This window comes from Camelus bactrianus, chromosome 17 (assembly GCF_048773025.1).
Source record: "Camelus bactrianus isolate YW-2024 breed Bactrian camel chromosome 17, ASM4877302v1, whole genome shotgun sequence".
NCBI classification, from domain to species: domain Eukaryota; kingdom Metazoa; phylum Chordata; class Mammalia; order Artiodactyla; family Camelidae; genus Camelus; species Camelus bactrianus.
The window spans coordinates 42,140,678-42,163,263 of NC_133555.1; the positions used below are offsets into that span (position 1 = coordinate 42,140,678).

At 46.4% G+C, this 22,586-nt stretch overlaps 1 protein-coding gene across 1 annotated transcript in view; it reads right to left on the minus strand.

Annotated features, from left to right (window-relative positions):
• ITGA9 (integrin subunit alpha 9) overlaps positions 1-22,586 on the minus strand; it is a 314,996-nt gene that overhangs the window by 107,869 nt on the left and 184,541 nt on the right. Inside the window, exon 18 of the mRNA XM_074345242.1 lies at positions 11,059-11,209. Coding sequence (XP_074201343.1) covers positions 11,059-11,209 — 151 coding nt within the window. The remainder of the gene's footprint in view (positions 1-11,058; positions 11,210-22,586) is intronic.

Genomic DNA, 22,586 nt, shown 5'->3' on the forward strand with positions numbered 1-22,586 from the left:
AACGTAATTGTGCTGTGGCTGCCATATTAACAGAAATACCATGTTTAGACCTGGGGCAATAATAATTATAGGCTGCGCTCACTGGGTAGCAGTGCAGGCCTGGGCTTTACACATTAAGAAGGAAGACGCCAGACTAGACACAGCACAGGAGCAGATAAACAGAACAGTGGAGAAGGGGCTGGAAATGTATACATCAAACAGTCAGAAGGACCGGGGTTCTGAACCTTGGCCTTTCTTGCACAGACTGGCTTGGATATAGAGCTGTAGCCCCTCTGGTGGCAGCCCCAAATCCAATATAGTGACATTGTCAACCTTGGAATGGCCTCATCTTGGGAAAATAAGAAATGCAGGTACCTAAGTGCCCATCAACAGATGACAGGATAAAGAAGATGTGGTATGTGTATGTGTATGTGTGTGTGTATATATATACACATATATATATACACACACACATACATATAATAGAATATTACTCAGCCATAAAAAATAATGAAGTCTTGCCTTCTGCAGGAATATGGATGGACCTGGAGGGCATTATGCTAAGTGAAGTAAGTCAGACAGAGAAAGATAAATACTGTATGATATACTTACACGTGGAATCTAAAAAATACAACAAACTCGTAAGTAAAACAAAGAAACAGACTCACAGATGCAGAAAACAAACTAGTGGCTACCAGTGTGTATGGTGGGGAGAGGGGCAATACAGGGGTGAGAGAGTGGGAGGTACAAACTATCAGATATAAGACAGGTTACAAGGATGTGTTGTACAACACGGGGAATATAGCCAATATTTTGTAATAACTGTAAATGGAAAGTAACTTTTAAAATTGTATTAAAATTAAAAAAAAAAACAGGTATCACTGAAGAGAGATGAGGTGTACAGATAGAGATCCTGTGCTTTATCAGGTCTGACATCTACTGAAGGAGTAGACTCCTTGGGCACGACCTGGGGCACACCACCTGCTGGTGCTCACCAGGTGCTCTGCTGCACCTGACTACAGCCAAACCAGATCTCCCCAACAGGTATTCTCGAGGGTGACTTTAAAAATATCCCAAATGCCATAACGCAGAGCCTGGAAGAACTTCAGCAGAAGGAAAATTAGATAGTAATTGGGCTGGTCATTTGCCTGTTTGTCTGTGACTCATTCTCTGTCCTTCCTTTTTTCTGCTTTGTATCTCAGAGACCCGTACTTGGTATTGACACACCAAAATAAAATCTGTCTAAGACTCTAACGGTGTACAGTTTTAGACTTTTATTGCTCCTTTGCTCAGGGACCAGATTCAGTTTATTCTTTGAGATTCAATCTTTTTTCAAAATGTTTTTAGAAATAAAAAAGGAGTTTAGAAAAGACTCAGTCCAATATTAGAAAAAAGTCCTAAATCAAAATATCATAGGTCTAAAAGAAAACCTATTCGGTTGGAGTATGACACTTATTCTTGTCTGGAAAGATTTGTGTAAGTTGCTCATTTGTTTTTGGCTTACCCAAACTGAGCTATGATAGATCTGAAGAATGACATATTCAGAAAGCCAACACAACATGATGGATCAAATTATTTCTTTTACCCTTATATTTCAGGGGGTAAAATCAGATGCCCTTTAGAAGAACTACGGTAGCATATTGAGTTGTCCCAGGTGCCTGCTGTGGCTGAGGTGATGCTGATTGGTTGGCTGAGGCTGATGCCTCCCAACGCCATTCTTCCCTTCGTCTTTGTAAATAGAATTTGGCTGTGTTTGGGGTGGCAGGGTGCCCAGCTAGGAAAATTCATAGCCCAGTCTCCCTTGTGGCTGAGGTAGCCACATGACATGGTTGTGGCCAATGAGATGTACAAGGAAAATGCTAAATAGAGCTTCAGGAAAGCTCTTTCAAAGGGGGCAGACCTGTTATCTTTCTTCTTCTTACTGCCTGGACTGCAGCGGCAATGTTGGAAGTAGAAACCAAGAAGCAAGATGTATAAAGAAAGGCTGAGTGGAAAGACAAAAGGAACTGGGCTTTGGATGGCATCATATAGTTACCGGTCCTGCAATGTCCACCTCTAGACTTATTATTGCAAAAGAAAAACTAAAATCTCATTAGGATAAGCTACTGAAAGTTTTCCTTTCTGGTACATGCAGCCAAACACATTCCTAACTGATTTTTAAAATTAGCTGCTTCATCTACTTGCTTAGGAGAACAGGCTGGCTAGTTAAACTCAGGAGGCTGGGTAAGAATGATGCTGGGGCCAACAGGGAGAAAGGGAGCTACTTGTAAGTCTGGCCTCAAAGGGATGAAATGCCAGCTCTGGCAAGCTGGGCTGTATTAGACCACAGCTATGCATTCACGCTCTCTCTTAAATTCCAAGGGCTTTCATATTTGTCGATTCCCTGATTCAGATGCTGGTGGAAACATCCTATGTGCAACTGACACTGACCACATCACACAAACACCTCAAGAGCTCGAAGACTTTATCCATATGCTTGTAACATACCCTCCAGAACCCAAAGCACACCAGCTGAAGGTCATCCTACTGTAGCATCACTTCCAGTGTTCCACTCAGATCCATGGATCCCCTCAAGGTGCCCACCTTCTGGCTTCCGTTTGCATTTGCTTCCATAAAGCAAATCTGCTTGGAGCCAGTGCCCGTGGGACTTCTTCGAGGCCTGCCCTCTAGCTGCTGCCCGCTCTGTCCACACCACTCCCTCAGAAGGCAGAAAGTGCCAAGGACTTCATTTCCTCCGTAAGTGGCTTTAACCAATGACCAGTGCTTGCAGAAGAACAAAAGCCCAACTTCCTGGTCTGGAGATGGAGCAGTGCTGAGACGTGACCCACACTTTGGAGCTCAGTGGGACTCTGCCTGAGACTGCACCCCTTCCTGATCTGTGTCCTCTACTCCCTATGCCTCTCCCCAGGGAGCTCATCCCTCCCAAACCACTTGCCGTGAACCTGCACCTCAGGATCTGCTTCAAGGAAAACTCAGCCTAAAACACCTACATTCTTCTTGATTTTTTTTAAAGTTTTCTTTTGTTGGACTTAGCAAATGATTTTCATGGCTTTCTTTTTAAGAGGTTTTTTTTTTATAAAAAAGATTTAAAATCCAAGACTCCCCCTTTCCTTTTAAAAGAGGAAATGATTAAACGGCTGTTTTGCAGTTCATTAGAAAAAAAATACGGAGGTTTACCACATGTTTTCTAAACTCTCCCCGCCCCATAGATCTGCCCAAGTCCTGCAGCTCTGGAAAACGTCCTTCGTAACGTAAAAGATCCCTGTCGTAGCTACAGCTCTGTTGACATTTCTAAACCAAAACCTAGCCTTCCTTCCAAATGCAGTGAATACACAAATGCAGCTTTTCATATATATGAAAGCTGAGACCCACCGTGGAACTTGGAGGCCGTGTGTGATATGAAATCAGTGTCTGGGTTTCTCCAGCACTGCCTTGCTGCCGGCCGCCACAGAAAGGGCCCAGCCTTCCTCCCAGGCACCGCTTCACTCGGTGTTAGGATGGCTCTGATGGCCGGGCCGGAAGAGTGAGGAGCTGCAACCTGGCATCTGGTACCTGCTCCCCACCACCCCTGCTCGTCCACTCCAGGGGAAGGGCAGGGGCTCTAGGGAAGGTGGGATTTATCTCTGACAAGCAAGGGATGAGAGAAAGAGCTCGCTCTGTGTTAGAACCTCAAATGGGCTTGGATCCAGGTGAGGTTTTTCTGCCTGGCATTAAGCAGGAAGTTCAAGGTAAAGCACCAGGGGGCTTGGGGCACTGGATTAAAAACAGGAAAGGAGCGAAAAAGCCTTACTATTTTCTGAATATCAATATCCACCCTCTGGGCTCTTACCAGGGCAAGCAGCAAGTTCATTCATCATCTTAATGGCCCAGCCAAGATGACTATAAACATCTAAGGGTTGCATTTGACTCGAGGCTACTATTAACTTGATGAGAGACACCGGAGAAAGCAGAACACAATGAAAGTCAGTTCCTGCCAGAAATGAGGGCGGTGGCAGAACGCAGGAAGGCTCTTTGAAATCTGTTTACTCGCTGAAGGATGAGGTGCACGCACTTCCACCTGCAAACCTTTCCAATGCGCGATGCTGGAGACTTCCCAGCTCCGCTTAACACATCTCATTTTGTCTGTGTGTACGGATGCAGCTTCCATGTGGAAACTTCTGTCTGAGAACAGGCCAGGGCCCTCCCGCAAATATAAAGGTATGCAAACATGGAAGGGTGTAATCTTTCCTGTTCGACCCAGGTTAGAAACTGGATCAGTCTTATCGCCTAGTGCCATCTTGAGTGGTTTGCCTTGAAAATGAGAAGGGGTTGCCCTTTGTGCAGGTAAAGGTAGGTATGAGCTGGAAGAATCACTTTACAAGAAAAACAAACCTATGAGCCCTCTATTGCTTCTTGTCACGAAGAATAAGCCACTAAAAGCCACGGAAGTGGCGCTGGTGATTTCCTACCCCCAGAGCTCAGTTTAATTCAGAACCCAGAGCGCTCACTCCCCAGGAAGAGCACAACCGGGCTTTCCTTCTGTCTGCCTCCTATGTCTTCACACCTCCCACATTAGGTCCTGTCATGAAGGAAATTAAAAGACAGGGCCCATCCCACCATCGCAGTCCCTCCAGGAGACTGGGAGGTGAGGCAACAGCTCATGGGTTGAATCCAGTGACTTACAACCAACGGGCGACGAGCAGTAATGACATGTCTTATAAACGGGAAGCGCTCTGAACGTGATCACCGTGGAGGTTCTTTGTCCTCCCACTGGATTTATGATCACATGTCCTGCCTCCTCACTTGCCTCCCTCCTCCAGCAGGTCCAAGATGGAACTCACTTTGGACGTCCCTACACTGTTCACTCCTTGGCTTTTCTCCCAGGATGTCCCAGCCTCCATCCTTGCTTCTGTTTCCTCCATCCAGACCCTCAGTCTAGCCCCTTCATTCACTGCCTATGTGATAAAAACCCAACTTCTCCACCAGGCTTCAGAGGACATCACACTTCTGCAGACCTTTGGGCTGGTCCCCTCCCTGCCCGGGCTTCACAACCCATTGTTTGTGCAGCCCATCATTCTCCACATTCTTTAAGTCTGATATTATTTATTGCATGTACCACATATTTGAACAATGATACAGCTTGGACTTTTAAAAGTCAACATTCCCAAACCAAAAATTCCAATATTTCAGCAAATAGTAAGAAAATCAACAAGCATTAAAAGCAAACAGAGCCACGAAAGCTAACAAAAACATTTACTGAGCTGACCTTTACTAAGTTTTACATTACTTCTCATGTAATTTTATTTTTTAAAGAAAAGCAATTCATTAAATATAAAAATATGTTGGGTTTAACCCTATCTCTAGTTTTTGACATGATGAAGTCACATACACAGTCCTTTGTTAAGACCACAGGTCTTGATTCTCAGTTTAAAAGGAAGAGTCAACACTCTCTGATTCACAAGCTACATATTATGTTCTTGCCTTTTTTCCTCCTGTCACTTAGCGTTTAATCTTGGTCTGAGGTGGGTGATCAAAATATATCCCTTATGCGGGAGAGGGTATAGCTCAAGTGGTAGAGCACATGCTTAGCATGCACAAGGTCCTGGGTTCAATCCCCAGCACCTCCTCTAAAAAAAGAAAAAAATAAACCTACTTACCTACCCACCAAAAAATTGAAGTAAATGAATGGACTATAAAGCATGTGCTGTGAGAGGTACCATGACAGGCACCCATCACGTACAAGGAGCTTGGCGTAGGCCTTATTTAATCCTCAGCACATCTCATTCTATAAGAAAGAGACCGAAGCGCAGACAGAAGGTGACTCTGCACCCAAGGCCACACTGGTGGTGAGAAACAGCTGGAGGTTGACCTCCCCTTCCAATGGGATCCAGAGCCTCACTTCCCCTCTGCTCCACCTTGGCGGTGGGTTATTTACTTCTCTTCTAAGAACTTCTAAGACTAAGAAACTCTAAAACACTCCAGCTTAAGCTGCTTCTTGCAATCACTGCAGAGTACAAATATTCCAGCTCGCAGATCGTTTACAAAACATCATTAGCTGTAAAAATTCCTTGGACACTACATTTGGGTTGACACTCTCTAGTCCCCTCCTTCCCTCCACACACACTTGTCCTCAAAGTCCCCAAATCCCAGTCTCTGGGCTGACTTATCTACCACCCAGTGGTGGACGTGAAAGGCCGCAGAGAGACTCGTTTTGCCAAAACCCTAGATCCACGTGACAAACAGGCAGACAAGGGGACTAGAACGTATGGAGAACAGCTAAGCTGCAGGTCACAGTTGGTGGCCGAAGGGCTGGATGCAGTAAATAGACATGTTTTGTTTGGCCCATACAACGCTCAGAGAACATTTTAATTAACTGCCAAAGTCATGAGATTTCACTGAAAAATGTGGATTTCTGGCTTTGGCTGAAAAATAGGAAGTCTGGCAAACTGGCCCTCCCTCCCACCCGGCAACCAGTGACCACTGCTGGGCAGTGGCTGCCTTCTGTGAATGAGGCTGGAATCCTCCATTTTTCCATAGTCTCCACCACTCCCTACTGTCCCATGCCTGGCACTCTTCTCCCATTTGCAACACCTGTCTTGCCCCGTTCCTATAGACTGTGAGGTGTGCACCATTAGAACCCCAGCAAAGTTCTCTGAGGCCAGCTCACAACTTCGAGAAGCCTAGAAAGTGAGGTGCTCAGGATTGAGGGGCTTCCAACCTGGTGGGCATTTCCAACAGATGCTGGTGAGCCCTGCTCAGAGGGTCTCAGCTTTCAGGGTGCTCCAGCCCATCTCCAGCTGCCAATGTCTGCATCTCTGTGCCTGAGGACATTGTTCCAGAACCGTGTAGGCTCCACTGGCCACGCACATTGTGACAGAAGTACGGGGGAATGAATCCCCAGAGAAGGTCTCAATCATCGACTCCTTGGGAAGGGGTGTGAATCCCCAGCTCCCTCAGCCGAGGCTTGCATCCTGCACCATTCCCCGGAGCTGCCCTGAGGGATTAAGCCCCATCACTCATGGTGGTAGCTGGTGTCAAAGAACTCTTATTTGTTAGCTGCCTCTACCTGCCTGTGTCACTCCGCCTCCTTATCAGTGTTTCCTGCACTTCCCAAACAAACGAACTGCCCTCAATTCCTGGCTTCAAGGTCAGCGTCTGGGAGACCCAACCAAGACACCAGGCTGTGGAGAGGAGACTGGGTCACAAGCTGCCCTTGTTCTTTCTCCTCTCCCAGCGGGGCCTCCTCTAAATCTGTAGGTCAGCTGGGAGCTCGCTTGCTCCTGGTTTGAAGCTTACACTGTCCACGTCCGTGTCTGCTTCTATGCGTGCATGACAGTCAGTACCATGAAGGTGCGCTCATGCAGCCAGCCCCTTCCTTGAGTTTCTCTCTCCGCCCACCCCATCGCACCATCACGTGAAGCATTTATGAGCTCAGGAGTCCTAACCGACAAGATACTTCAGCACAGAGCAGCAGGCATCAGCATCCCTAAACTGTCCTGAGCTCACCCCGCCACATGAATGGTACAGGTCCTCTGTCCCACATGGGCAGCCTCTTTCCATCCCACTCGGTCTCTCTTGTCCCTCCTCCTGTGCTCTCCTCTGCCAGCTCACCCTTGCTGCAAGCCCAGCTCTCAATTTCACCTCCCAAATTAACTGGCCCTCCCCACCCCACCACCCTAGTTCTGCAGTGTTGGCACCAATTCTTCAGGGGCCCGTTCCTCTACCCTAAGCACTTATCCAGGGATTCTGTCCAACCCAAAACTAGCTGTTGCAGCAATGACTTGCTTCACCTTGTCATCTCTGTGCTTCAGAGCAACTTCTCAGCACCTCTGCAAAGCAGCTGGCGCCTTGGACTTTCATTGCTGGCTGAGATGCCCTTCATCCTATTAGTCTGTGAGCTCCCTGGCAGCCAGGACTGCTGCTGACCCATCTTTGTGTCTCCTAGCAGCTGGTACTTAGCAGGTACTTCATCACTGTTGTCCAAACAAATCCATTCCTGTTCCACAGACACAAGAAGGACCAAACCCCTTTGTGCCAAGTGGCACCAAGGCAAGAAAATAAAACGCGACTTGACTTTGACTCCAGTGTCACATGGCTGTACAGCTCCAGAGGGTACCGTTCACATCACACTGCGTGGGACTGTGCTCTGGGCTATCGCTCACACAGAACCCAGTGTGAACGTGGCCCTGAAGTTGTGTGATGCAGTGCTATTCCAAACTACATCTTCTCCATTCTTTCTTATTCTCTCTCCCCACCCTTAAGAGATCCCTCTCACTGCTGCACGGGAGACCGTTATAAACTGCGCTACACCTGGACAGCACACGCCGGCCAGCCTAGCGGCCGGCAGCCACCAACAAATTACATCCTATTATACAGTGTTTTCAAGGTAGCTTTATGTAGGTGAGAGAACAGTTAGCAGATGGTCATGCATGTGAATCCCACACTTTTACAAGCAACTTTCCCTTAAAGGAAGGAACCAGGACGAGTCTATGAAAGAAGCCTCACATGAGACAGAAAAACTCATCTCAGGCGATATTTTCTGTTCAATCTCAGAAATTAGCATACCACTAACAGCACAATGGCAGACAAGGCCGGAGACCTTGGAGGCAGGGGCTGGGCTCTGGGGTTGCGCTGTGACTTTGACCAGGAGGCAGAGCCACCCATCCAGCCATCTGTCCGTCCACTCACATCACGTGTGCAGCCAGGTGAGGGCCCCGCCTGGGTGACACCCGGGCTGAGACGTGAGGCCGGAGCAGTTCATTAAACAAAATGAGGGGGTGGGTGTTCTGGATGCAGGCAGCTTCAGGAGTAAATTATAAGTGGATTTAAATGTGTGTTGAGGGGCATGGTGAACAAGCCTGGGGAGGAGGGGAGGCAGGAAGGACCGGGCTCTCAGAACAGCAGCCAATGACATATCTGTGTCTTTCGCAGGTGCACTGGCTGACAGGAGTCCCCACCTCCGGAATGCCCGGGAGGCTACTCACCACCGCCCCCCAGTGGTCAGTGATGATACAGGGGTGGGAACACAGCTCCCCGGCCACTTCACGGGCAGACAATTTTGCTGAGCAATTTATGCTCTAGGGCCTTCCCCACCTCTTTCTGCCCCACAAATCAGACCAAGGCCAGATTTTACGACAGCACACCCTTACTCAGCCCTTTCTGCCCCATCCTGCTTCCCTCACTTCTCTTCTGAGAGCATTCCGCCAATAAATCAGATGCAACACATGCAGTAAGGAGGGAATGGAAAATGCAGGTAAAACCCCTGGTGTATAGTAGGTGGTCAATAAATGATACTTGCCACTTCCCAAATAATTATAGGATTAAGCAAATAATCATTTGCTCATACTAAGCTCTGTAAAAGATGCTAATCACAGTATCATTTAAAAGAGAATAAAACTGGACTTGAAATATACAATAATTGGAATTAATAGGTAACCCACATACATCCTATGATAAGACTATTATGCAATCTGCCAGCTAAAAAGAAAAAAAACATGGTGAAGGGGAGTAAAGTAAGATGCAGGTGGCTATTTAGTTTATACAATACTACTACCAACTCCTACGTCCCGAAAGAGTGGAGCCAGCTCTGAATTTTCCAGCAAACAGAGACAACGAAGCTTAGTCGGTTACACGGAAGACTGTGTCCACAGGTACAAACAAGGCAAAATGCTGGGGGAAAGCACAGCTATTCCTAATTCTGAGACAGAGAAATGTATCCCTGAGTGAGGGGAACCTGCTCACTGTGATGACTCAGTCACCAGCCACATCCTCTCAGTTACCACAGAGGAGGTACCACAGGTCTGGTCCCTGCATAATCCCCTCTTCCCCTACCCCGTCCACCCTCCTAGCCGCCTCTCCCCCACCCCTAGGAAGATGGTGTCATGGCACCATGACATCATGGCATGGAAATTCTGTAAGGGAGATTCTGTGCATCGCCAGGTAACAGAAGCCTATAGATACCTGGTTCCCTCTGCACTGGGCTTAACCCGGGGATGATAGTTTGGGTGTAGAAGGTGGCTGGAAAGCACGCCATTCAGTGCTTCTGTGGTCTCCCTCATCCTGGAGCTCCAAAAACGATGGAGCAGCAGAGCATCTGAGATGACCTCTTGGGGGAGTTCCTGGAGAGCCATTCCAGATGGCGCTACATGCTTCAGCTGCCCCCAAGCCGTGCAGGGTTGGCACAGCCCTGTCCAAACTATGGAGCCTGGCCGGACCTGTGCCTGGACAGAAGGCTGCCCTTGGTGCTCACCTGCAGGTTAGGAAAGGTTTCTCGTGGAAAGTGACTTTGGCTCCATTTTAATATGGGCCTCAGGCACTGCAGTTCAATGCTGTGAACACTTACAAAAGCTGCAAAAGTTCCCATCGGAACAGCTGCCGACAGTCAGACAACCCCCGGGGGGGGAGGGAGATCTGTCTGAGTTCACTTGTTCCTCCTGCTGCCCACACACCAGGCCTGTGACTCTTTCTTCCCCAACATGGTTCACTGGGTGGATTACGGGGCAGGCGGGCATCCCTGCTCCTTTTCCTTTCTTGAGTCATGCAACTTAAATGTCAATCATTCAAATAAATTCATTCACTCTTTAAAAAAAGAAAAAAACTCACTCAATTCATGGAAATAATTTGATTTCCTCAATTCATTAAAATATTTCAGGAATAAATCAATATGCCAAAGCACAGGCTGATGGCCACGACCCTCTCAATGGAAAACATCAAATGCACCGTTGGTGATAACTACTCGTGATAAGGAGGTATCTGTTCTCATTCCTTGTTTTTCACACCCACTGACCTAGAGGGGGAATTCTCTAGAACATGCATGTGCTAGAGATGGCGATGGGATCATATCAGAGAAGGGGTCAGACATAAAACTGCAGAGAGGGTTTCACAAGAGAGAAGGGATGGAGACGGTGTGAGATATGGATGCTGCTCTGACGCTCCCTGCGTATTTATGGCTTCTTTTTGGGCTGGACCAACATGCTTTCTGAGTCCAATTGTAATCATTCCAAAGACTCTTCCACATATAGGACTTGTCTTGGTAGGATCACTGCCTATGCCAAGCTCCAAGGAAAGTCAGCACATGCCATCGATGTGGGCCCCCCTTACCTTCTGCCACATGTTGATGAAGAAGAGCTCCCGGGAAACGTTGAAGGACACGTTAGCATCATAGGCGTCGTCCCCGAGGTTGGCGATGGAGATGTTTAGGGAGATGTTCTTCACGGCCCCCAAAGCTAGGTATGGGGTTTTCTCATCAACGCTGCAATGGAAAATGAACAGCAATGAATGGCCTAAAGCTTTCACTAATACAACATGAGCTGTCAGTGGGGAGCTAAGAGCAGGGGCAGAAACTCAACAGGGGCTGGAACTACAAGTACCAGGAACCTCACAAACCGGCCATGCGTCCTGGGGCAAGCAGTCAGTTCCCAGGGGCCTCCGCTTTGTCTTCTAAGCACAGGGGTTCTGAGGACTCACTAGGATGTTCTGTGGTCCATGTGAAATCCATACATCCGACTTGGAAAATTATAAGACATTCAATGACCTATACATGGAATTCAGGCCTACAGTAATTCATTCAGATGTTTCTGAGCACCTGCTCCATGTGCCAATGAGAGTAGTGAACAAAACAGAGGTCTTGCCTTCCCATAGCCTCAGGGAGCCCCAAAGCGCATACACAAAGAGGCAGATGTACCAGTCAGAGTGCGACAAGAGCAAAGGGGGAATCTTACAAAGGGTGAGAAGGACAGAGAGCAGCAGACTCGGGGGGAGAGTGGGGTGCAATTTTAAATTGGCTGGTCAGGGTAGCTTCACTGGTGAGGCGACCTCTCAGTAGAAACCGGAAGGAAGAAAGAACAAGATACACAGATATCTGGGGACCAGCAAAGCAAAAGTTGTGCCTGCTGTGTTCAAGGACGGCAAGGCGGCCAGCATGGCTGGGGAGGAGTGAGGGAGGGGAGCGTGGGAGGAACTGCTGGGAAAGAGGGGAGGGACTGGGACGGGCAGACCACCGGGCACTGCGGGCCATCACGGGGACCTCAGTTTGACTCTGAGCCCGGGGCTCCTGCAGGGCTCTGAGCAGGGGAGTGGTGTGACCTGACTTCCATGTTTAAAGGCTCACACTGGCTGTGACATGAACAGTCTGGAGTGAGTGGCTGACGGGGGAGCAGGGAACCTGGTTGGGAGGTTCTTGTACTAATTCAGGTGTAAGAAGATGGCAGTTCAGACCACGTGGTAGAAGGTGAGGCAGTGAGAAGGGGTCATAGTCTCAATGTGTTTCGAAGGCTGTGGCCAACAGGTTTTGCTCATGGATTGGATGAGGGGTGGGGTGTTAGGGAAAGAGAGTCAAGGATGGCTGCAAGGATTTTAAATTCAATAACTGGAAGGGAAGAGTTGTCACTTACTGAGATGGGAAAGACCACAGGTATAGAAGGTCCAGCAGAGAAAACCCAAATGTCTACTGGATGTTTAAGAAAAGATGCAAAGACAGTTGGATGCAAGAGTCTGCAGTTGAAGACGTGTCATAGGTGGAGATACGTATTTAGGGTGGACTAGAAATGATCACTAGAGAATGCATGTAAATAGAGAAGGGGGTCTCACACTTAGAGGAGTTGAAGACGAGGAGGAATCAACAAAGGAGACTGAAAAAGAGCGGTTAAGGAGACAGGAGGAAAACCAAGACAGATGGTATCCAACCAGCCACATGCTTCAAGACAGCAGTCATCAGTTTTGTGAAACCTGGCAAAGTAACGTGAAGAATTAGAACTGGCCACTGGAACGAGCCACCTGGAGGTCACTGGTGATCTTGACAGGCATTGCTCTAGTGCAGGGATGGGGAAGAAAGCTTGACTGGGGTTGGTTTAAGAGAGGCAGGAGGAGAAAAAAGGGAAACAGTGAGCACAGCCAACTATCTGGAGGAATTTTTCTATAAAGGAAAGAAGAGAAATAGGATGACAGCTGGTGGAGGAAGGGGCCCAAGGGAACTGTTTTTTCTTTTTAGGTGGGAATCGTCACAGCATATTTCATGATCATGGGAAGGATCTACTACACAGGAGACGATTAATGAAGACGTGACAGAGCACAAGTGCTGGATGGCCTGGTGAACAAAGGGAGGGGCTGGCCTCACCTGGTATGAAGTGAGAAAGTGGAGTGATCCATCGTGTAGATGGGTAGTGGGAACAGATGAAAGTTCCCCTATGATTGCTTCCATTTTGCAGGGGAATAGAAGCAGCATCAAAACTGGGAAGGGAGAGGAAGAGGAGGGAATGTTTGAGAGGGGAGGAAATGGAGGGAAATGGCAACCTGGGAGAGTGGGGGAGTGAAGGGGCCACCAATGGGATGATGATGGAGATAAGGATGATGGTGGTGAGGATGATGGTGGTGAGGAAGATGATGGTGAGTTTGGTGGAGATGAGGATGATGGAGATGAGGATGATGGTGGTGAGGATGATGGTGGTGGGTTTGGTGGAGATGAGGATGATGGTGGTGAGTTTGGTGGAGATGAGGATGATGGAGATGAGGATGATGGTGGTGAGGATGATGGTGGTGAGGATGATGGTGGTGGGTTTGGTGGAGATGAGGATGATGGTGGTGAGGAAGATGCTGATGATGAAGATGCACAGGGGACTAATGATTATTATGTGATTATTATGTGATGTGAGCTTTGGCCAAAATAAATTCACACTGATGGCCAATCTCTGACTGGCCAAACAGTTAAGGGGAGATGTGATCAAGCATATGAGGGTTTGACTAATAAACAGTTATCATTTGAGGGACCACTCAGCATCCTGACACCTTCCAGTTTGGGGGGGCAGTCTCAAGATAGGTAGGAAGGGCACATTAACAGAACGGGGGCAGACACGCCCACTCCCCGCCTCCCTGTCACTGAAGTGTGGGCACCTGACACGTGCAGTCATGTGATATAAGGTGGTCAAGAGGCCTCAGAATAGGGAGCAGATGCTGCCAACAGGGGCCATGAATTTTGAGGGCTGCCCAAGGACACCAGGGCCCCCTGAGATCATTTGAGGCAGACCCAGAGGAGTTGAGAACCCAGGGGTGGCATCCAGGGCTGAGCCTTGCCTCCTCTTCCTGCTGATGCTCTGAACCAGCCCATATCTTTCCAATAAATTCCTTTTCTGCTTACATTAACAAGCACATGTTTATTGTTGCTTGCAACCATGAACACAGCTAACACAGCACGAAAGAGAAGAGAACTCTCCAAAATCTCGGTAGGCTATCATACTTTGAAATACGGATTTTTGTGGGGGAGGAATCATCATTACCCATCTGTCAAGAGAGGACCCCACTCTCCTGCATGCCTGGCATGTCAACAAGAATAACATGTGCGAGGGGCCATCCGATGGCCTTGCTTTTGGAAGCAAGAGCTCTCAGGATCCAAACAAGATGTGAGAAATTAACTCGGAGAGAAGTTTCAGATTCCTGAATGGCCTCCAATAAATTAAGACCCTGACCTCAAGCTCTTGTGGCAATTATTTATTATTCTTGGCCATTTTCATTTTTAACAATTGATGGGTTATTTCTGTCCTCCTGTTTGCTTTTGTAAGATTAAAGGAGTAATCCTCAGGCCTTGAGGAGTTATGAGAGAGCGTTAACCTCGCTTCATCTCGAGAAGGAATTGCATAAGCACCCACAAGTAGCCCAGGCACCTCGGAGAGTATCCATAGTTTCCAGATGGAATATTAAGCAGAGAGACAAGATAGAGAAGCATAAGACCAGGGCGCGGAGGGGTGCCTCCTCGTTCCAGTTTTGTCGTTCACGTGCTCAGCCTCCTTTCCTCGTGAATTAAATGGCCAGAGATCAGGCCAGGAATGTCTAACCTTCCACCAGCCCCTAAAGCTCGGGCCTCTGTCACTTAATCACACAGCAAGGTCATTCCCAGGGTTTCAGGGTCAGGCAATGTAAACATGGCTCTTTGATGATTAAGGAAAGCCAGGCACCTTCCAGGGCCCAAAGCAAACTCGGACGTTTTAACGAACCCTCGATGCTGTTTTCACTCTTTCTCCACTTCTAAAATTTACATACAAAACAGAACATCTCTGCTTCCAAAGCTATTTTTAGAAATGAAATGAAATGTATTTTTCCTGGTGCTGGTACTTTCAAACATGTTATCCTGAAACCTACAAGCGCATGAAAGGTTCTTGATGTCGGTCCCATTTTTAAAGATGAAAAAGTCGAGATGCAGAGAGATAAGGCGGTCAAGTTGCTGTGCTGGGCAGAGAACTCAGTGCCTCCTGTGCCTTCACAGCCATCCCTCTCCACTGTAGCCTGTATCCTCCAGCTCCTTGCCTGTCACACCCCCAGGAGGCCTCTTCTGGTCTCCCTTCTGGGTGAAATCAATCAATCCCCCTATTATGAGCTTTTCCAGTCCCAGAGCTCCATCAGTCCCTTCCTGGCGTTTCCCAAGGCCGTGATGACACATTTATTTGTGTGGCTAATTGATTAAGGAAGTTTCTCCCCCTATGAGGATCTAAGCACCAGGGGCAGAGACCCCTGTCTGGTTTTGCCCATCACTGAACCTCCAGGGATAGAAGAGTGCCTGGCACACAGTCAGTGTTCAACAAACTCTCACTGAATGAATGAATGGCATGCATGACATCCCCAATACAGAGCATCAGTTCAGCCTTCACATTTACAGGCCAAGGTCACCCAGCGGCCATGGAGGGGCTGAGCCGGAGCTGGTGCCCAGCTTCCCCTGGCATGAAGGCTGTGTGAGCTACATAAACTCCACCTCAGTCGGGAAGGGCTTTGGCAAGAAATGCCTTTTAGTGACATCTGAAAAGAACAGGAGTCCACAAAAACCAGCTTCTCAGACCCAGGATTTTTGTGCCAAACATTCCACAGGTGCTCACTGATCCACTGAAGAACAATTTTTTCTAATTTTCAAGGTATTTCCTTCCCTGAGAAATTTCCCCATTGATTCTAATTTGCTGGTGCAGTCTTTTAAGTGGATCGTATTTCCATGTCCACCAATGACCCTGGTGCACTTTTACGTGAAAAGCGTTATTTGTCGTCAACCTAAGATACCAACCACACAGTTTCTATGAAGCTTAACTTACAGCGCACATACAGCCTGCTGGAAACGTCTTGCTCATTTACTATCAAAAATGACAAAACAAATGTAACTGTCCTGAGACATCTTATAGCAGCTGTTAGTGAACACGCTGCATTTATACTTAAGTTCAGCACCCATTCATTCAGTCCTCCAAGTGTCAGATGCTGCTGCTGGCATGTCGGTAGCTGCGTGGCGCCTCCACGTCACAGCAGAACCTGCGCTCTGACCTCGCGCATTACCGGACGTGAAGAGCGCATACCATTCAAAGTTCCCTCTTGAGTAAACGCATTATATTTCCGTATCAAATCATCATATGCTGAACCACTAAAGGCCACTAAAGCAAACTCTTCCCTCTCTATCATGGAAGACAGTTTTATGTAGGTCTTTTTATTTTTTGTGATGATGCTAAGGAAAGAAAACAAAGAAGCTGAATGCTGTTTAATAATTTTCTACTAGATCATTGTAGACCTTCCTTTAGTCTTAAAGATATAAACCCTGGCCTTATTTACATAATTCATGGTTATAATCTGTCTTTCATAAAATATAATACTTTTATTTTTCTTTTGCTGCTAGTTTAAATTTTGCCTGAGTAAAGGAGGCACAGGCAGTTCATTACGTGTATTCCGGTCAACTGTATTTGAGTTTACAAAACTCCCTGTTACTATGACTGACCTTGTATTTGTGGACACATTTGCTACCATGTGATTTTCCTCATATCCTTTTGGATGTCTTCATCTTGCTATTTCTCTCATTATAAACGTTACGACTACGCCACGGGCAGGACTTTTACTTCCTTTGGGCTTTTTCTCTCCTGCTTACAGGAAGGTGTCTTCTTCAGCATGCGAGCTATTTACTTTGTGGGGGAAAGGGAAATTCTTAATCCCAAACGATTCTCTTATAAACTATTTATAAACTTTACTTCTTCTTTAGTATTTGACATAATTAAAAAAATGTTTATTTTGAATCAATCTTTTCCTTACAAAACTTGAGGTTTTCTGTCCATCTATACAAGCCCCAAGAATCAGCATAAAAGGAAAATAAAAAAAAATCCACAACTATGTTTGATGATGACAACTAGGATAATAATACAGGGCAGCCAAACCCACCCATTCCACCCTCCATTCTTCCATCATCCCCCCTCTCCCTTCTTCCCTCATCATTTATCCATCCAACACTTTGTAAAGCTACCTTCTCAACCTGGGTACCAGAGACACAGGTCTCAGCCCTCAAGCTGTTCACAGTCTAGTGGAGGAAACAAACATGTAAGACATTAAGTGGACGTCAATATGTGCTAAGTGCTGACCCTCAGGGATAAAGGAATCCTTCTGAGATCCCTTACGCTACGGGAGCACAAAGAAGGGAATCTGCAGGGACAGTGCGGGGAGGGAAGGGCCATGGGGGATCTTAGGCAAGGTATTATCAAGGAAGTGAACCATGAATCCTACAGCTGATGGAATGATAGCCCCATGAACAAAAACGTTGCTCGGATTGATTGTACACACGCACACACACCCTGGTTTTTCCATTCATGGAATTCACATTAAAAAAGACATTGTGAAGCAGATCACATTCTCCCACTGGAGAAATGTCAAAATTGGCAGCAGCATTCCTGAATAAGGATTCAGCCTCCAACAAATCACAGATATCCTCAACAATGTACCATAAGAGCCATGACACGAACTGCAGCCGCAGCAATTTAAAATCATAAATGATGCTGCCTTGTCTTAGAAAGGGCAGACATCGTAAAATCAGAAATGGAATTTGACAGCTGGACGGGGGCTCATCTGAGTCACCACTTCGCAGTTATAGGCCAGATTTAACCACTTCCCTGCGGCCACGCAGCAGACGGTGGCAGAGCCAGGCAGCCAGGCGGCCCTCCTAATTCCTGGTCCGGTGGTCTTCTCCCTGTTCCCACTGTTCCCAGAGCCCATAAAAACCCAACTAAACAGTATAAAATGGACATAAAACTTATTTGTGTATAATAAGATAAGAAATGAACTTGTGGCTGTGTTCTTAGCCTTTTTAGAATATTGAGAGATGTCATCTCTTTACAAAAGGTACTGGGAGTGCTTATTTTTCCTGTTGACAATTTTCCTTGAAACTGGTGGAGGCATTCAGGATGATTCCAGGTGCCTCCAGCAGCTCTGCTGGGTAGTCTCCTTGGCACTTTACTGACAATTATCAGAGCTTTTCAACAATTGGTGCTTAAAATTACCAACATGAAAAGAAACCACATCAAACCACAGCAGCTCATCTGATGTCTTCCTATGAGGGTCTGAGCACAAAGTACCAAATAAACTATCATGTGAAGGAGATACACCATGACGCTGGTCAGACAAGTCATACCGAAGGAACAGGTGCAGAATAAGATGTAAGAGGAATCCAGGGGAAAGAAATCACTGTAGACTGAAGTCATCATAAGAAGTTCTCTGAGAGATGTAGACAATGAGCCACATCTTAAAGAAGGAGGAGCATACGGGGCGGGGTGGGGGGTGGAATAGGAAAAGCACTGCAGGCAGGGGGAAAAAAAAAACAATGGATAAAGGGATGGAAGTGACTCAGAAGTAATATGGAAAGAGGCCAGAAAAAGGCATCCTTAGCGGTAAGATGAGTGGGAGGCCGTTAGAGTAAGTAGAATGTGTCCAGATTCCCAAGGACCTTGAATGTCAGAGTTTGGGGTTGATTTTGGAGGCCAGTAAACTTAAGTGTTACCTGGAGTCACCAATGCCAGGTGTGTTGCCAGTAATTTGTTAATAAACAATAAGGCACCAAAGTGAAGGTATTGTAAGACGCAGTAGGCTCTGAGTGGTCCTGCTCTCGTCCCCTGGAGGTCTTATGACCACGGCCTCCAAGGCTGCAATTCCATCTGCCAGCATCCCCATCTTCCACTGGAAAACCTCTTCCTGCAGATCAGCAAAGTGCCTGAGAAATAAGCCCCTGACATTCCCTGTCGGAGCCCTCAACCAAGGACTGATGAGAACTGGTGTACAGTTACCCCCGCTCCCTCATGTACAGTGAGACAACTCTGAAGTGCATGTTCTAGACCTGTGCTATCACCTATGACAGCCACGGGTCACATGTGGCTTTTGAGCAGGTCTGAATGAAGTGTAAAATACACACCAGATTTCTAAGACTTACTGCAATAATAAAAAAAAAAAAAGATGCAAAAATCTCAATCATTGTTTTAGTATTAATTGTATGTTTAAATGGTGTTTGATATATTAAATTTGTTACACCACTTTCACTTAAATTTTTCGATGTGGCTACCAGAAAATTCAAAATTGCATATGTGGCTTGTATTGTATTTCTATTGGTCAGAACTGTTCTAGACTCACAGCAAATTCTATGTATTTTACCTGTAACAAGTAATATGGCTGATTTGTGATTAATCTTCAATCATGCATATTTACTCATTTTCCTTGAGAAGGAGAGGTTTAGGGAAAATCAAGTAGATTTGGGTGAAAATAAAACTGAGTATTTAAAGAAATAAAATTGCTAATATTTAGCTCCTAAAACTCACTTGCTTATAAAATGCTGCAATGAATATTGTGAAATGCCAAAAAGAAAAAAGAAAAGGTGTCCCACGTGTGTATTTTCCTCCCCTGAAAGTAACTTTGAGTTTTACCAAAATCTGATGCCGGAAATGGTACATTGTGCAGGTGAACCTCACAGGTTCTCTGCGATGTGGTGGGGAAAGGAAGGAAGCCCTGCAGATCTAGTCCAGAGAGAATGTCTTGAGCTGTCCCAGGGCTGACCACCAGTGGGTTGCAAGGGGGGTGCTCTTCTGGTTGTCTATGTCTGACAACTGCTCTTAAAGGGAGGTACGACTGCTCTGCAGGTTGTCAACTCTTTTTAATACTGTCCTTGCCCTAAAATCAGTGCCCTTTAAGAAAAACACAGGATACTACCCTTGCTAATTCTTAGGGCTATGTATTTCTGAGCTTCCCTGGTACAATTCACTTCGGGGAGAGTGACTAGGGACCAATTTGAGAACATACAGATGGCAGCAAGCACAAATTTCTGAGACCATCTTTGCAGGGCGTACACTCTGTAAGGGACTGCCCCCAGCTTCCCAACCCAGGAAGGCAGCTGCCGAGATCTACAAGTCACGACAGCGCTCACAGCACTCTATCCTAGAATGTCATTAGGGTGTTTACTCTTCAGCCTCTGTTCACCTCTGCAGGCTGAGAGTTCTCACAGTCAAGCCTACTGCTGCATCTGACAGTTGTTACAAAGCTCCCAGGATTGTCACAGAAGCATTTGCATTCAAAGAGCTGGATGGCAGACCTCTCCCCTGTGACACAGGCAACTCCTCTTTATAGCAAATTAGTGATCTGTACCGAACGAAGTAAATCCCCACTCTCAAAACCCCAACATTTCTATGTCTCCAAAGAATAAAGCTACCAACATCAGCCTTTAGAGATGGGGAATGTCCTCAACAAATTCTGTACCCACAGAGTATTATGAAGACCAAGCCATGTCCTGAGGTGTAAATGATTAAAATGTCACCTGATACAGGTGGGGTAATACACTCATTTTTATAAGATCACAGTTTAGAGACTCATGGGCTTTTACAGCTGGAAAGGACTTTAGAGTGATTACAGACCAACCTCCTCCCTATATTGCAGACAAGGACATTGAATACTAAATAAGGTAACTGGCTTATGAACTTACTAGGTAGCAAGTTTAGGTACCTGTTTACTTAGTGGCAGAGCCAGGATTCAAACCCACTGTATCAGAGTCCAGCTAGGAAAACAGAGTCCGTGCCAGGTGGTTCACTAGAAGGGACCGAAATGGGGAACTAGGTGAACCTAGAAGCGCTAAAAGACCAAACAAGGGCAGATGAGGAAAACCAGAAATTGGAAGCATCAATCCACCGCAGAGCTGGAGGGACTGAGGGAAGAGCTTGTGATCGGAGCTGGGACTGCCAAGAAGGGGGTGAAGCCACGGATGGGAAGCAGCCGTTGCCAGAGATGCTGTTTGAAGTGCCTGGGGTTGGGGAGAAACACCTTGACTTCTCCCTCCTTCCAACTTCTCACCAGTGCTCTCACTGGCCAAACTTAACAGGAAGTCTGTTGGCAAAGGAGCCTGGGGAATGTAGTTTTCCAGAGTCAGGCCCCCGTAAGCAGAGCAAAGAAAGGCGAGGAACAGATGGATGCACTGTTTTTGGGTTCTTAGTGCCTCACTCTCAGCTTGTAATACGTTGGGGAACTTATCCTGCCCCCACTTCTCATGTGATGGAACCCTGGATAAGGAAACCTTGAGTCCCAGAAAGGGACTATTAAGGAATCAGTCCAGTATATGAAACGTTCCAGTATAAGCTCCAAAATGCCTCTTTCCGACAGGGATGGGAATTGCTTCTGTCTTGCTGGCTCATTTTAGTTAGTTTACTTTGTCAGTTACTTAGTTTAGTTAGTTTTATCACCTATTACTTTGGATTCCTGTAGATCTCACTGAAACATCAAAGTATACAGAATCCAAATTATCAATTTTCACTGCTGTGAAAAATTACTAAATTTTCCTGATTTTGAAGGTTCTAGCTATTGTGGCAAACACTTAAGGATTTATTTTATTAACCAAGAATACCCAAAAAGCTATCACTTTTTTTTTTTTTTGGTAAAAATTGTTTTTTTGTTGTTGATGTTAAAAAAAAATCACCAAGAAAAATTTAAGAAAAGATACAGTACCTACAAGGTATAATTTTGAATACATTTAAGAAATCAAACCTAATCTTGTCTTATATTTTAATATACTCTAGAATGATGGGAACTGTTATTTCTGCCCAACTACTGGTCTTGCCCAGTGGTTATCCTGCAGCCGGCCCCACAGAAACCCTAGCCTCAGGCAATATCCTGTGGTTTACAGCCTCATCCCAGAACCACATGCTCTGATCCATTTGGTGGTCCACGCTGACCTGCTCAGAAGCCTCTCACTTCACATCCAGCAACATGTTTCGCTTTGTTCAAAACTCAGTGCCACATCGGGACCCACCTGTCTTTCAGGTGTGCCCAGCCCACATACCTCTGTCACCACTCAGCTTCTCCTCCTGACTCTGGTTTCCCTGGATACACAGCCCAGTGGTCTGGCTGGGCATCAGCTGAATCCCCGGGTCGATGGCACTTACACGGCTCATCCCAGGCACCCGCCAGCATCTATCTGGGCATTTGTCTACTTTCAAATACACTTTAAAAGACATCTAAACAGCAACAATCTACATTCATTAATTTCTGTTTTTGTTTTAAATCCATAACTTTAAATAGCTTTAATATTCATATTGTTTATACTGTAAAAAACTGCATAAGCCAGTACTATTGTTAAACAGAGCACGCTATGTGTATGCATGCAGGATTCAACCTTCTCCGACAGTGGGCTACTATCCCATATAGTTTGAGATGTGCTTCAGATCTTGCCAGGCTTTATAAACCCCTTCTAATCACGCAAAACAGACCCACATGGCTATTAATTCCAGACAGAGATCACAGGGCCCCTCTGCAAGGCCTGTCAACTAAAGTTTATAGCAGGTCAGGGAAATGATTCCTGGGACTGAACTTCTGCTTTGAAAACCACT